The sequence below is a fragment of the Meleagris gallopavo genome, chromosome 4, assembly GCF_000146605.3.
Source record: "Meleagris gallopavo isolate NT-WF06-2002-E0010 breed Aviagen turkey brand Nicholas breeding stock chromosome 4, Turkey_5.1, whole genome shotgun sequence".
Lineage (NCBI taxonomy): Eukaryota > Metazoa > Chordata > Aves > Galliformes > Phasianidae > Meleagris > Meleagris gallopavo.
In genome coordinates this window covers 61148682-61165130 of record NC_015014.2, presented here as the reverse complement: position 1 = coordinate 61165130, position 16449 = coordinate 61148682, and the positions used below count along the sequence as shown (strand labels likewise).

Genomic DNA, 16449 nt, shown 5'->3' with positions numbered 1-16449 from the left:
TGCACATGGGTAAGATCCTCCTGAGTGTTCTCCTTGGAGGCTGAACAATCGCAGCCCTCTCAGCCTTCCCTAGATGTGTGCTCTAACTCCTGAATCATCTCTGTGACCCTTTGCTGGACTTGCTCCAGTGTGTACTCATTTCTTGTACTGAGGACCCGTCAGTCCAGGTTTATCTCACAAGCGCTGAGCAAAGGGAAAAATCCCTTCCCTTGACTTACTGACCATGTTCTCCCTAAGTCTTAGGGCTTTTTCCAACTTTGTCAGCTAATCAACCCTTACCACTACTGTTGTGTGTATTGTCTGTCCATATACTTAGGAAATTGTGAAACATAAACATCCAATTCCATTTTTATAGTGGAATTAACCTAGCAACTATCTAATGTTATCAAGGTTTCCTCTTCCTGTCTGCCCTTGATAATTCGATATAAATTATCTTATTGCCACTGATGGTAGGTATTAAAAATCTGGTATCAAACTGTGTTGATCTTGAGAGCATTCCATGCTTAACTAAGATGAAGATCCTCCATTAGTACTTTAATTAATGTTTTTTCATGATGAAGGAATTTTCCAGATGCTCTGGATTTATTAATAGATGTATTCAAAAGTAAATTGTATTTATGATCCTTAAGAAAAAAGGATCTATGGAACTATCTGATTGTATTGTCAAGTACATTGATTGTATTTTATTGTGCACTTACAGGCTGACCAAGGTCCAAATGCTTGTGAATGTCATGTTTGCAAACAAGAAGCTTCAGGTCTAACAGCCTCTGCACTTGCAACTGGACGCCTGCCTGCTGGTCATCAGTTTATGAATCCTGAAAAACCTGCACATCCTGCACTTCATCTTTATCCTCATATCCATGGACATATACCATTGCATACAATTCCCCACCTTCCTCGTCCACTTATCCATCCCACCTTGTATACAGCTTCCCCCTTTACACACAATAAGGTAAGCCTGTCAAGGTAGATGTGTCCTGATCCTAGGAAATTACTGTATGCTGGTATAAATGAGCAGGTGACTGAGTATCAGTAAAACTGTAAACATTGCTTTTTAAATCGTTGTCTGTTTGGATTCTGATTCCCTTTTAGAGGGAATAGTGAAGTGTAAGGAATAGGGCATAGTCAGAACTGGAGAAAGGCTCACACAGCAAAATTAAGAGTAGTTTGCATCAGGAAGACTGATAATTTCCTTGCTTTCATTAGAAAGAATTTAGAGTCAAATGGGTTTAGAATAGTGGGAAGAGTAATGAGACTTTCTTCAGTATAATAGGACTAATTAAATCTTCATTTAATATATAGGAGGTCAAAATTTAATATTCCATTTTGGCGATAATGTTCTGAGATTTTTAGTTCAAAATGCTAGCACTTTTTTATTTTTAGACAGTTAGGTACAGGAGTCTTTTAAATGATTTTTGTGCTTTGAGAGAACTTGGTTTTTTGCAGGTTCTGCAAAATTCTTTTGACTCAAAGCATGTAATTAATGAAAGAGGTACAGAGCAAGGATTAAGACCTGGTGTCTCCTTTTGGAAGCATTAATCAAAAATTAGGAATTGACATTGATGTGGTGCCATTTCACATACTTCTTTCAGTTGAACTATGAGCCCTGCTTAAAGGAGCAAAGTCTGTGGTTATCATGATGCATTCCTCTCACCTTCCTTTTTTGATCCAGAGATCTTGTGGTTGCAAGAAGAGAAGATTAGCTCACTGTGATGACCATTAAGTAATTCTTAGCATCGCTATTAGCATCAGCTTTGTTTGTCCTATCTTGCTGTTATCTCTTCCTTCTCTGCTGTGTTGTATTGACATTTCTTAACAGCTTACAGCCTTTCTTCTGAAATCCCAAATTGTTGTACCAGCTTCTGCCGTCCTTCCTGCAGTCTTCCCCATTCCTTTGTAGCAGTCTACTCAGCTGCCATCCATGAGATACTCGTATCTTTGCTGTCATTCTTTTCAAAAGATCTTTGCATGGTGGAACATCTGCAGTGTATTTTTGAGGCTACACCAGCAGCCCCATGTGGAGTGGCAAGCTGCTAGCACTGAGTGGCTTTGTTATACTGGCCTGATCTACTAGTTCTGGCACAGCACCTGAACCAGCTGGGCTCCGTGTGTTTTTGTTATGTGGGAGCTAGAAAGACATATGTGGAAGCTGAAGCTTTAGGGAGCTTTTGTATTTGAACAGCCAGAGGAATTTGGCAGAGCTGGTAGTAAAGCAGCTAATAAACTCTGTCAGGTCAGGACTTGGTTCATTATATCATGGATAGGCTGTTCTGTCCCTTGGTGTTTCTTTTGTACTCATGTGTGCAAGTTTTCTTTTATGGAGGATGCTTGAGCTGCTTCAGCCTTCCTGATCAGTCAGATAATGAAAATGTCTGGATTAAAAAAAAAAAAAGAGCAACTGGGTGTATGATGAGTTTTCTTCACTGTGTTTAGATGTTAGTGTCTGAAATGTTACTGAACTCAGCTGATACTTGTCTACATCTGTATAGCTTTTCATTGCATTAAATGTAGTGCAGAAACAGAATAGAATCACTTCCCTTTGGCTTTTTTAAATGTGGTGGTAATTGAATGTAATGCTTGCATTGCTCAAGGACTCTGAACCCTGAGCAACAACTTGCCTTTATAAAACAGGAAAAAGTATTTCTGTGGGGTTTTTTTCTCTAGTTTTTGGTTGCTTTTAAGAACAGAAGGTTGCATTCATTGCCTGTGTATTTTTAAGTCAGGAACCTGTTAATACTTCTAGATGAGAAGAGCAGACAAATAGAACCAAGTTGAAAATGGTGCTTTCAGATAATAGCGTTTTGTTATTCTACTGTGCTTGTTTCCAATCCTGAAGTGTTAGTAATCCTTTTATCACAGCTGCTTTGTGTAGTAATGGTTGTCATGTCACGGAGGATTGCTTTTAGCATCTTGGGCTTTGGAAGGTAGTAATAATTCCTATTAAGTTGTACATTGACGTAAATACTTTTTTAGATGAAAGATGAGGATCCACCAATATATATTAACCCAAACATTTTTGGAGGATGCTTTGTTTTGTATTTATCTGTTATCTGAAGGAAAAGCTTATGACCATAAAATACACACTTGTACATAAAATCTGTGTAATACATTATCTGCTTTTAAAAATCAACAGAGTGATCTTTTTATCATTCTGGGAAATAACGTTTATTACCCTTAGCTTTTTATAATGCCTTTCACAATTGAAACAATTTATGATTTGAATGTTGCTGTTGGAGTGACTGCGTAAGCAAACAGAATATCAATGAGGAAAATACTCTCTATTTTTGTAGGCATTACCGCCAGCTCCAGTTCAGAATCATTCAAACAAGCATCAAGTATTCAATGCATCTCTCCAAGATCATATTTATCCAAGCTGTTTTGGGAGCACTCCAGATTGGAATAGCTCTAAATTTATAAGTCTCTGGGGATCAGAGATGATGAATGACAAGAACTGGAATCCTGCTACGTTTTTGCCTGATACAATTCCTGGTGAGGTTTTGTTATTACTTGACACTGACTAGTTAAAATCCTTATGTCATGCAGTGGAATGTGGCACTTATTTCCAGGAATGATAGGTTTCATCATCATGTTCTTAATGAGATGGGATTCTGGCAGGGATTTGCTGCCATTTCTACTTGAGTGGGACTGAAAATTGGAAAATTAATTCTAACATCTTGAAAATAGAACTCCAAAGGGAAAAGAATAACAGCGTTTTTCACCTCTACTTATTGTAGAAGTATTTTCAGCTTAGAATGTTCAGGACTGCAAAGAAATTGCAAGTCAGGAGGAATTTAAGTTGCCACAAAAATCTGCTTATTTTCTATGAGACTGCAAGAGCACTGGTAATGTGGTACTGCATTCTCCTCCTTACCTTGCACAGAGATAAACCTTGTCATTCCAGTAGAGGCATATGCCTAGGAAGAGGTTGATTTAAGCCAGGAAGCTTTTGGAGATATTAATGGTTGAAGTTAAATAGAAGAGGTTAATAGAGAAATAAGTGTGTACATACCTTTCCATTCACATCATAGCAAAGAAGTAGAAAAACTCTTGTAAAATGTAACTTGTGTGAAAAAGGAAGCCTGGTTTTATGTTTGAATATTTTTCAGAGTGGTTTGCTGTTTGCTTGTATCAAGCTACTGAAGAGATGTTAAAAAGAAAAGAAGTGGAAAAACTTACAGAAAACCTCACCAGTAGTATAGCTTGTCTTTGTGCAAACATGGTTAGGAGTACCTTTTCTAAGGGAGTGGCAAGATTCTATGGGAGGTCTGATCACAGAGGTGTTGCTGTAGTTAGCTGGAATCACCAGTAATTAAAGATTTATCGTATCACGTTGATAGAAGAATGTGCTACTTCTTCATGTGTTGCAATTGTTGCATGGCTAATGTGGACTTCAGATATTGAAGTTTACATGCTTAACATGTAATAAAGTATCCAATGTTAAGTCTTCAAGTATAAATGTATATAGGTCTGTAGCATCTTTGCTACTTGTTTACACATGTAGCAGGATTCTTAAAACTGTAACTTTACGGTTATTGACTTCTGCTTTGAGACTCTGTAGCACATTTTATTACATCTGTATTCAGGGCAAGAGGCTGTTGGGGGGGAGGGGATCATTTTGCTGAACTGATTCAGCCAATGTGAACGAGGTGTCCTTGTTGGTCTTGTAGCATCGCATCTAAATTATTACACGTTTAATTCTGAGTACCATAAAGACAATTCTATAGTTCTGTGATATTTAATTATTCTGTGCACTTCAATTGAAGGGAATGATATATTAACGCCAGCACTCTCAGAAATAAGACCCGAAGCACTTCCTACCACATCTAGCAATGAAGGATCAGCAGTTACTGATGGCAAAGAAAAGAAAAATGCTGCAAAGAAGAAATGTCTGTACAATTTCCAGGATGCCTTTATGGAAGCTAACAAAGTTGTCATGGCAACCTCTTCTGCTACTTCTTCTGTCTCCTGCACAGCTACTACAGTGCAGTCAAGCAGCAACCAATTCAAAGTATCATCCAAGAGACCTTCATCAATAGGTAAGGATTTGTAATTCACACATTTCTTAGTAACTGTCTCCAGTATGTATCAAAGTTCTATGTATGTTTGCTGTATTTTGTGTTATCTTTAGTTGGTGTTCTTAATACTCCTGATTTTAATCTCTATATTCCTAGCTTGAAGACATCTTAATATTAGGGTTTGGGACTCCTAGTAGGCAGATCAGGAAGTACTACATAGTTTTTAGAGAGGCTAAGAAAGTCTACCACTTTGAGTGACTGTTTGGGTAATTAATTGGACACCTAATTTCTTCCAGTTGTAATCTTTTTTTTCTCCTCCAAATTTAGGTGAAGTGTTCCACAATATTAATAAAGAGGACCATAGACATTCTGCTCCAGTTGCACCACGAAATAGTCCTACCAGTTTAGCATCGCTTCCTTCGCTGTCTCCTGCTGCACTGTCTCCAGCTTCTACACCCCATCTTCCAAACCTTGCTGCTCCTTCTTTTCCCAAAACTGCTGCAACAGCCCCTGGGTTTGTGGATCCCCATTCAGGTCTTTGTCCTACTACGGTTGTACCTCCTACTTCCACCACAGACAGCTCTGTAAGTGCCCCACCAAGTGTCTGCAGGTGAGTCTGGCGCTTGGGTGATAGAATCAGTAAAGCATTGATTTCTACAGAGTTGTATCTGTTGTTCCATAGCATGTGCTGTCTCGCTGTTCTGCTGGGCACTGTAATGCTAGCTCTCAACAGACAAGAGAAAATAGTAGGTGCATTGCTCAGACTGACTAGCCAGGAAGTTTGAGCTAACTAGCAGTTACCTGTTGTGTGTTATGTTTTCTCGTACTTTTCCCCTAATTAGAATACTGAATTTGAACAGTTTTTTTTCACTGTTTTGATCACTAATTTTTGATAAAGCTCCTTTTCTGGGGGAGCTGGAAGAGTGAGTTTCTTGCTTCAGAAAGAAGATGACATACGTTTTGGTATGTGAAAGGTTACGGTGTTTTCACCTTGCTAGCGTATGAACAAAGAAGTAATAACACTAGATGAGATCTTCCTTTAAATTAAATACTTTACAGTTAGAGCAAGATCACATCTGCCATTCAGTCCTTCTGGAACCACAATATGTTGGGCACGCAGTTATGCAGTCCTTTGGAGGGGATAAAAAAGCAGGTCTCTTCAATAAGCAGTTACAGTTGTTGTTTTTTTTTCCCCCCTCTCAAAAAATTAAGTGAAAAACAGCTTGTGGCAGCATCTTGTTTTTTAGCCAATCCTGTATTTTTTAAGTTGAGGAAAAAAAAAATATCTGTTTAGAACCAGAGGATTTTAGGAATAAGCTGTGGTATGAGGAGAGCTGTGCAATGCACAAGTGATAAGGCAGGTGACAGTTTCAAAACCATTCCGTATTAAAGCTAAAAATTTCTGCCTCTGAAACTATTTTTCCTGGCTTAAGACAAGAAAGAACAGTTCCACAACTCACTTTGTAGGCTACTGATCTAGTGAGTCACCCAATGAGTTTTTCATAATTCACTTTACCATGCATGATTTTTTTTTCTTTCTGCTTAGTTTTGAGCATCTCCATTTGAAAACTACTGTATGAAGGCCTTAGAATTTGATACATCACTGGTGATTGACATCCCAGTTTGAGAATCATTGTTCCTGGTAGATGTACATATAGCTGTATGCATTTTTGTTTCTTTTCTTTCAAACATTATTTCCATTTTTATCCAGAATTTTTTTTTTACCAACTTACTTAATTTCACACAGTGATCCTGATTGTGAGGGCCATCGCTGCGAGAACAGTAACACTTACGATCATCAGCAGTATGATGGAGAGGAGAGCCAAGATGAAGACAGCTGTTCAGAGCATAGCTCAAGTACCTCAACATCCACAAACCAGAAGGAAGGAAAATACTGTGACTGTTGTTACTGTGAGTTCTTCGGCCATGGCGGAGTAAGTTGCTGGATTTTCAATTTTATTTTGCTTTTTTTTTTTTAATGTATCATCAGTTGCATGGATCTTATTAGACTGCAGTTAAGTGGGGATTGTGTTGAAACTGGCTGAAGAGATAAGTAGCAAAAGGAAGTTCAGTGTGTGGGCAGAAAATAATTTTCGTCTTTGAAATGAAAAATCGAAACAAAACCAGTTGAAAGCAAATAAAGAGTAATAAAAATGGCTAAAAGATTTAGCAAGCAGTTGATTTGGATAATAGATCCCATGTTTGACTGCGAAACTGCAAATGGGCATTCTGCCACATAGATATCTTCATGAGTATGTGCACTTATCTTGAGTAGTGTGATTATTTATAATGTGGTAAGTTCAAGTAAAAATGCACTTAATAGAAAATGATTTATAAAAAAAAAAAAACATTTGTAGCAGTTCTATCTATAGAAATCTCAGTTCTAGAAGTATTCATTTTAACATGATACTAAAAAAAACAAGCACCAGCAACTATCCTTGAAGAACTCAGGCAGTGTAAGTTTAAATAACATTTTTATCAAAGGAAAACCCAAACAATACATTCTCTGTTTTTATTATTATAAATAATCTGCCTTACTGGAGCATTTTGGTAAGTGCTGACTTACATTTAAAAGGTATTTTAAAGAAATGAAATGTAAAAGATTATACAAAATCCTTTCTCTTGTGTTCTGTGTTTTAGTACTTAGAGATTTGGATGGAGCATCTTAAAGTTCACTTTGTACTCTTACGTAGCTTTCAATTTTCATAGTCCATTCATTTTCACAAGTAAAATGCTCAAAGCTATTTAAAGGTGCCACATTAAAATTTTTCTCAACTTAAAATTATATTTCATTGCTGGCCTTATTTTACTTGTATGTGTGTAGTCTGCTTTTAATAATCAGGTCACAAATGGAATTTGACTCTCCGGCATTTTTCTGTGTTTGAAGAAAAAGTTCAGCTTATTGGGCATGTATTTGGTTAGCATCTATTTCATCTTAAAGTTTGAAGTGAATTAAAAGGTCTTGCCCTATGGCTGAAAGGGGCGAGGAGGGGATCCCATTGCACGTTCCCACCACGCCCATGTTTCATCTGTTTTTGACAGCTGCCCATTGCACGGTAAGCTGTTTGATGTGCTGAAGTGGCAGAATGCTACAGGATTTTGTAGAAGTTAATAATAGGTTTAGTTTTGCTGGTGTAGTGAGTTGAACTAGTGTTGCCCCAAATCGATGGGCAGGCATAGTTTGGCGCAGGGGGTAATCAACCCAGAGGCCCATGTAGCCCAAACTCTGAAAGACACTTGATGGAAATTGAAAGCAGTAGCAGATGTTTGCTTTTTTAAATCTTCAAATGTGATACACCAATCAATGGAAGATACCAGAGTCTCTTTTTGCACTGTTAAAGGCCTTTGTCTTCTCACTTGTGTACTTCTCTGTAAAATCAGTCATTCTTCCAGTTGGAAAATAGTCTTCAAGCTAGCAACAAGCCTGATAGGTCTGTTGCCTGTTAAATACACCTTCATGTACACCTACAAACAACATGGAATTCAGTGTTCTGGTTTGAACTCCTAGTTTTTTTAAGGTCTCTACAGTTTTTAAATCTTGTGTTAGGTCAGTGAAATTTAGATTTAGTCACGAAATATTTCTCTGATGTCCTTCAGCCACCAGCTGCACCAACCAGTAGAAATTATGCCGAGATGCGAGAAAAACTTCGTTTACGTCTGACCAAAAGGAAGGAGGAACAGCCCAAGAAACCAGATCAGATCTCTGAAAGGGAAAGTGTTGTTGACCATCGAAAGGTGGAAGACTTGCTACAGTTCATAAACAGCTCTGAAACCAAACCAGTTAGCAGTTCTCGGGCAGCCAAGCGAGCGAGACATAAGCAAAGAAAGGTAAGATAAGAGTGTGTTTATCCTAAATCCTCATACATTTGAATCTGTAAGCATGTTTTGTGACCACCCTGTAAGTATACGACCATGTGCTGACTTGATAATTGTGGCCTAATTGTTTTGTTTTGTTGTGGGTTTTTTTGTCATTTGTGATGGTTCTGTCTGTTTGCTTAAGTGAGGCTTGCTTACCTTTTCCGATGCTGTCTTAGAAGTTACTTAGACTAGGAAGAGTTCTCACAATGTTGCTATCATGTTCCTAGTCTCAGGTCATCTTTATGTGGGAATTTCCCACGCAGTTATGAAGTTTCAGAAATAAAAATCTGATTGTTGTACTGAATGGGCATTTTAGAAGTGCGGGAAATTAGAAAATTAGTGTTTCTTTATTGGAATGATGGTTATGATGGATGACTGTAGGAAGCCAAAAAACATGAGATCAGTGCTTTCATGAAAATGGAAAAGTCAAGTTTTGATATTTGTAGCGTGATTGCGTTGGGCTCCTTGAAAGGGGTTCATGATGACATGAAGAGCCATCATAAGTCAGAGTGAAGTGCAAAGCTGCAAAGGAGTGGGCAATAAAAAAGAAAATGTCACTTTCAAACGAAAACTGGCAAAATCATGTAAAACAAAACAAAAATTACCTTTAAATTTAATAAAGAAGTTATTTTCCAAAAACATTTGCTGAGTTAACAGAGGAAAATGATTTTTTTAAGTTGAACAAGAGGAAAAATTGCTTTTCTTATTGCAATTTAGTTATCAATTTTAAGTGTGAAGTTTAAACTGTTTAAACCAACTGAGGTTGGCTACTGAAAGTTTATGTATTTTGATACTAATGTTATGTGACTTCACAGTAAATATTTTGTGATTGTGGATTAGTTTGTTGGCACTAAGTCTGCATGCTATAATGCTTCCATAGGTTCGGAAGACCTGGTATTCCCTTAAGAGGGTGATGGGGCTTTTTGCATGACTTCTATAACTATGGAAAAGGAATCATCTGTAGATGCTTTGAAATGTGTGAGAAGAGTGTGTGAATACAATTGTTCTCAGCGTATAGCTTTCATTTTGCTTATCGTGCAAGATAAATGTTGCACAGTTGCAACAGTTGCAGTAACAGTTGGTAAAAGTTCTTTATGTCTTTGTTATATGTGGTTGTGAGCTTACAGGTAACAAAACATCACCATCCTTACTGTTCTTGACAGCTTTTAATGCATCTCAGATGTGCTTGGTGTTTTGTTTTGAGTTGCTTTTAATGATCATTTCTCCTAATGTTAATAAACACTGAAACAGAGTAGCTGCTGGCATACATAGCAAGAGAACAGATAAATGATGCAACATATGACACAAGCTTCGGTTACCTCAGTAATACACAAACAGATGAGAGAATTAAGTGAGAAATTTCATTTTCAACAAGTTCTTGTGATTATAGAAATCTTTGGTATGAAGTTAAGCTTAGCAGTAGCAAAGAGAAGATGAACAGTTGGTACTGACAACAGTCAGTACAGGTGTGTTACAGAAACATAGAAGTTCCAAAAGGATTTCAATGTACTTTAAAAGGCAGCTTTTTCTTTTACTGAGTTATTTATTTTTTGCTGCATGCTTGTGGATCAAATAAATTGGTTATGCTAACATTCTGAGACTTAAAATGTTCGCACAGAAAACTAGTAATGATAGCTAAAACTCGTTTTCAAAATCTGTCACTTCCAGTAATCTAATTGTTATTTTGTAGCTTGAAGAAAAGGCTCGACTTGAAGCAGAAGCCAGGGAAAGGGAGCATCACCAATTGCTTGAAGAGCAGAGGCGGCGAGAGGAGGAAGAAGAAGAGAGGCTGAAACAAGAACTACAGCGGCTTCAAGAACTTCAGCAGTTGAGGGCTGTAAAGAAAAAGAAGAAAGAGCGAACAAATAAGGACTGTCAGAAGGTGGACGTGCTTACTCAAAACTGCCAGGCAGCAAAGGAATCTGTCCCAAATGCACCCGAAGACATTCAGAATGGTACACTTGAGCAATCAGAAAAGATAGAAACCTCCTCTGGTTCACTGTCAAGACACATGAATCACACAGAACAGAGGCCGCTTTTGGAGACAGGCTGTGAACCATCCAATGCTGTGAACACTAGAGACTCAAAACTGCTTTATCAGAAAGAGGGGAGCGTAAAGCAGCATGAGCCCCTCTCTTTTCTGCTTGATATTATGCATCAACATAAAGAAGGAAACAACAAACAGAAACTAAAGCAAATAAACAAACCGTGTGCTGAACAAGTGAAAAAGCCTGTTGAATCCTCCAAAGCAGCTGAGATCCAGACTAAAACCAGAAACCAAATAGAATCCAAAGCAAAAGCAGCAGAGCTCCCAGTGCTTGCAGAACCTAAAAAGAAGAGAAGAAATTAAATAACAACAACAAAAAACAGTTGAACCACATAAAGGAAGACAAAGCACCCATCACAAGTGAATCCCCTTCACCAAGTGAGCAGCAGCAGAATAATAAACTAATACTTGCAGATTCTCCTCAACCGAAAGGCAAGAACAAGAAAAACAAGAAGAAAAAAGGGGACAAAGTCAACAATTCCATTGGTAAGAAAAATGAAGTTGCTTGTTTGTTTTCTTTTTTTACTGTTACTAAATCCAGAAGCTTAAAATCTTTCTTTACTCAATCTGGTAATGTAAAAAAATCCAACAACAAAAACCCAGAGAAATTGGTGTCTGGAGAAACTCGTGTCGCTGTAACTTCAGTTGGTTTTTCAGGGTGCTTGCTGGTGATGCACAATCTGAAGATAGCATTTTCCTTTTAGGATATGTGTATATACTTCTAGTGAAGAAATGTAGGAGGCTTTAAAGCCTGAGTAAGGTAGCATATGCCTCTGTTTTGTAGGCTTTTGTCTGTTAAGAAAGTCGTCTGTAAAGCCTGTGTTTGTTAAGAAATATTCCATATATTGAAGCAACTTGAGTTCTATTCTGAACTTGTAAAAGCAAGGATGTTCCTCAAATAGAGTTGAATTTAGTCTAAGATTGGTCTTAATCTGTGCACAAGAATTATTGGATTCTGTTGTCAAAGAATGATTTATTTATCAGTGGTAATAATTATTTTCATATACTATTTACATTAACAGGTGTAGTAAACTGATTTACTATTTTTTTTCATTTGCCAGTGTGAAAATTTAGTGGAATGTTGTTTAATTAAATAGAGTGTTTTCTCCATGTGAATATCAGCTTGTGCTGGGAAATGGATTTTATACATCCGATAAGAATAGTAAAAGCATAGAAGTTTGAGTGAACTCGAACAAGTTGCACTGACATAATTTTCTTCCCATTGCATTCTTTTGTTTTATTTTCCTGAAAGCCTCTAAGGCTGATACCAAAGCTGATGAACGCATGCATTGCTAGCTGATTTGCCTTGGCAGCATGCTGGTCTATCTGCTGGATCTTTTCCTGAGTGCACTTGGTCCCTCTTGGGGCTGGTGGTCGGGCAGCTTTGTGGTACAGAAATGTTTGCTCAGAGCAGACAGGTGAGCAGCAGCAGTGCACAAGTGAGGTGTTTGCTAGAATGACTTAACACTGCAGTTCATGTGCTGTGCTGCCTGGTAAGCGTGTAACACCTCAATCCTCCAGTGGCAGTCTGTGCCCGAGTACAGCATTGAACTTCTTTCTCCTATACTTTAGTTCTTCTGAATACTACATTATCATGAGGTTTTGTTTGCTTTGTTGTTGTTTGTTTGTTTGTTTTTAATTTACAGAGAACAGTGTACTCCATTTGTTTAAGTAAGACAAAACTCCAATCTTTTCTGCATAGGGGTGGTATACTGTAGGAGAAATTTAGGTCGCTTCTTGCATCTTCTCTTTTCCTCTGTGTATGTGGATACATACACAGACACATGCTTTTTCTGCTATTAATACAAGTATATTTAACAGTTTCTGAAAGCTATTGTTCAAATGTAGGAAATGTAGGAACGTGAGTCTGATTTTATAAAGAGGTAATTGTGCAACTCTCTGGATCTGGGCTGGGTACCCACTTGGAGTAGTTGTCTTTAGAACTAAAAGAAAGTTGGTGTAATATGCAATTTTCTTTGGCTGTAATTTCTTCAAGATACTGGGTTGATGGACTAAACTAGCAAAGGCACAAAAGATCAGCTGTGGAAAAATGTACAGGTATCGTAGAGGCAACAAAGACTTTGTTTCCAGAAGAAACATTAAGCCATCAAACACTGATTCTGGTATGATCTCAGTTTCTTGACGAAATAGTCTGGCAGAGCATTCTGACTCCTCTTTTTGAAGAGGTGGGATATAGTGAGCACAGGGCTTTCAGGTTCTTCAGAAGTAAATTGTGAGGCAAATATACGTGATTTTTGAGCTGTCAGGAAAGTCTTTAGGGAAGAGTTATCTGCTCTCATAGTTCCAAGGATTCTGGAAAGTAGTGATGTGTGCTAGGTGTTTTCAGCTGCGTGCTTGTCTCTTGAGTCTTGCTGTCTTTGGAATGTGTTCTGAGTCTGCCTCAGAAAGGAGAATGGTGCAGGATGCAAAGGGAGACTTAGACGAAAGAATTCTCAAATTGGTTTCTGCTGCAAATTACATCTTCTGAAGAATTTATGATAGAAAGTACAAGAAAAAAGTGCTGGGACAGTATAGTATACCAGTAGCTACAATAGCTGATGCTCAATTTTGACCATGTTAAAATATCAGAAGAATGTTTGAAAAAGAATCCTAATTGCAAATAGCGTGACTTGTACAAGCAACCTGTAATGTCCCAGAGGGGATATTGAAGTTCTACAAAATCAGAATTCTTTAAGTTTTTTTTCTTCAGAAATACAATTTCTTCAGTCTTTCTAAACCTGCCTTTATAGTAGCAAGGCTATCAAAATTCAGGCAGTCAAGCACGATTCATTTCCTACCTGATTCATCATGCCTCTTCATATAATTCGATGTTTTTCGTATGTATTCCAGGCTTTTGGCATCTTTTGCAATCCATGTGATTAGTGAATTCTGTTACTTTGTCTCTTCCTTGTTTCCAATGTAACTCCTTAAAAGATTGAGCAGAGATAATAGTATGAGGTTTTTAAGAGCTCATTTTCAATTACAAATTTGTATTAATTCAGCCTAAATATGAATAATCACTGGTCTAAAAAGCTCAGACAGTTCTCAAAAAACAAACAAACAAGCTTTTAATCCAGCTTCTTTCTTTCTCCTCTCTCCTTCCCCCGTGGAATCTAATGTAATGTAATCCTTCTCCCTTCGTAGATGATGTTTTTCTACCCAAAGACATTGATCTAGACAGTGTGGAAATGGATGAAACAGAGCGAGAAGTGGAGTATTTTAAAAGGTAAAGTTCTGTAACTCCTGCATGTAAAACTGTTGTGGTTCTTCCAGTATGCTTAGTGACCAAATCCTGGGTTTGTCTTTGTGTCCCCCACGTTCTCATCAAGATTTTTCAGAATATCCCCAGCTATCTTTTTTTTTTCTGTAAGCAAAATTTGAGTAGTTCTTTTATTATCCACGTGGATAAAATACAGACAAAATACTTGCTACTGTTTGAGTTTTTTTAATGTGAAGATGATAAACAGTATGTAAGGTGTTACTTATTGAACAAGCAACTTTTACATTTCAGATGCTGTTTTTCAATGTTTCATGAGTTTTATTTCATGAGGTTTTTTACATGTCTATGGGAGCTATTACTTTGGAATTTTATACTGCACATAAAATAGAGATAGCCCAACTGCAAATATTAGTTTCTACTAATGATAAAGAGGAGATGCTTATGCTAGTGCAGTGACAATAACAATAAAATGAACTGATACTTGAGACTTTTTTCATTTTGGTTGCTTCTGGAGTTTGTTATTTATGTTTAAGTTCTTCAAATAAGGGCAGACAGCTCATAGATACATAATACAGCGTGTTCTTCCATGGGACTGTAAACTACTCAAATTTATGTTCTTCACTTATTGGCTGTGCTAGTTGTCCATGAATACTTCTTAGTCTTTTGTCATGATTAAAAAAAAAAAAAAAAAGAGTTATAAATAAATAAACTTTCAGTAGTTGAATACTTTAGAATCGATGGTTGTTTCACAAGACAGCTAAAGCCCTAAAAAGTAGGGCTTTCTTTGTTTTCAAAATCAGGCTTTCCATATAGGTATTGAATCTTTTCTGAACTTACATACTTTTGATAGTCTGTGTGCCTGGGAAGTAATATACACATCTGAATCTTGCAAAGGACGGCTTCTTCTGTGTGCTGAGTATTTCTGTACAAAATTTGTATGTTATTTAAATCAGTGTTAGTGTTTTAAAATATCCAGAAATACTCTTGAATGACTGACCAGCTGACAGATTTTGTAATTTAGATTGAAAGGTTTTATAGTTGGAACGTGACATATATTAATAGTGCTAGTGAAGAAATGCGTTCTTTACATGTAAAAGTGTGGCTGAAATTTATACAAGAGTTTGCCATACATGATTCCAGATGAACAGCTGTAAAACAGTACAGTTATGAGTGTTAATCAACTCGATACGATCTATTTAACTTTCATCTGTGAAGAAGTTTGTGTGACTGTACAGTTTGCACGCATACCGATTTTCATGTTTAGATGAGATGCCTGAAATGCCCCTATAAATGCTGTTCTAGGCAAACACCATGGAAACACCTTTAATATGTGTCATTTAATAATTTCCAATGTAATCAACAGCAAGCTAGCAATATTGCTTGTTCTTCATGGCAGTAAGCTCCACAGGAATTCATCTTTTTACTGATTTTGTTAATTTATCGCCCTTTCTTGTTGCTTTGGAGCAGAGTGACAGATACATTATTACACCTTGACTTCAGAATTAATTTTGCAAACTGCTTCTAACTTTGGCATGGAAAGAACAAAAGAAATCTACTTGACTGTCCACTGTACCCTTCCTATTTCTCTCCTTCTGTCTGCTCCCCTTATTTGGTTTTCATTTCTTGGAGAAACCATGTAGCCTTCCATAGAGGGAACTCCTTCACATAGGAGTTACCTTGATGCTGTCATGGAACTTCTAGCCCAAACAAGCTACATCAGACCTCGATAAAGGACCTGAGCATGAATTAACAGTCCCTGAAATGCCTCTGTCTTAGTGCATGCCAACCTTTTCCAAAAGTTCTTCCCTAAGTGTTCATTGTGCCCAGTGGATACAACTGAGTGGATTTTTTTGTGCTAAGGATTCTTCTTCTAGTGTGTGGACTATTTGTCTGCTGTATTACAAACATCCTTTCCTGAATTTTCAGTTCAAATGCCACTCTGCTGTAGTCAGACTGGTGTGAGGAAAGAGCAGTGTTCTGTGCCCTTGACGCTTGTGCTTTATCAATTACCTACTACTCATTCTGGTTGTTACAGGGGTTTTGATAAATACAGTTTATTCTGTATTTAGTTCTGGTTTTGGTTAACACCCAACAAGCTTCTGTGCTGATAATTATGCAGTATTCCTTGTTTCTTCTCCCAGTTGCTGTTGCCAATACAGTGGTATTTAAAATAACCGGTTTCTAATCTACATGGGTAATGGGCAAATCATTTTTTTTAATAAATTTTTTTTATGAAGTTTTGCCCTTCTGAATGGGAACTGCCCTTCAGAAAAGGGGTGCCATCAGTGGTGGGTTTTTCTCTTTCTTTT

At 37.4% G+C, this 16449-nt stretch overlaps 1 protein-coding gene across 1 annotated transcript in view; it reads left to right on the top strand.

Annotated features, from left to right (window-relative positions):
* FAM193A (family with sequence similarity 193 member A) overlaps positions 1-14167 on the top strand; it is a 42440-nt gene extending 28273 nt beyond the window's left edge. The window contains 9 exon segments of the mRNA XM_010710460.3: positions 701-952; positions 3291-3489; positions 4764-5036; positions 5343-5625; positions 6763-6949; positions 8613-8843; positions 10564-11203; positions 11206-11406; positions 14065-14167. Of these exon segments, the coding sequence (XP_010708762.2) occupies positions 701-952; positions 3291-3489; positions 4764-5036; positions 5343-5625; positions 6763-6949; positions 8613-8843; positions 10564-11203; positions 11206-11406; positions 14065-14150 (2352 nt within the window). The 3' untranslated portion in view covers positions 14151-14167.
* The last annotated feature ends 2282 nt before the right edge of the window (positions 14168-16449 follow it).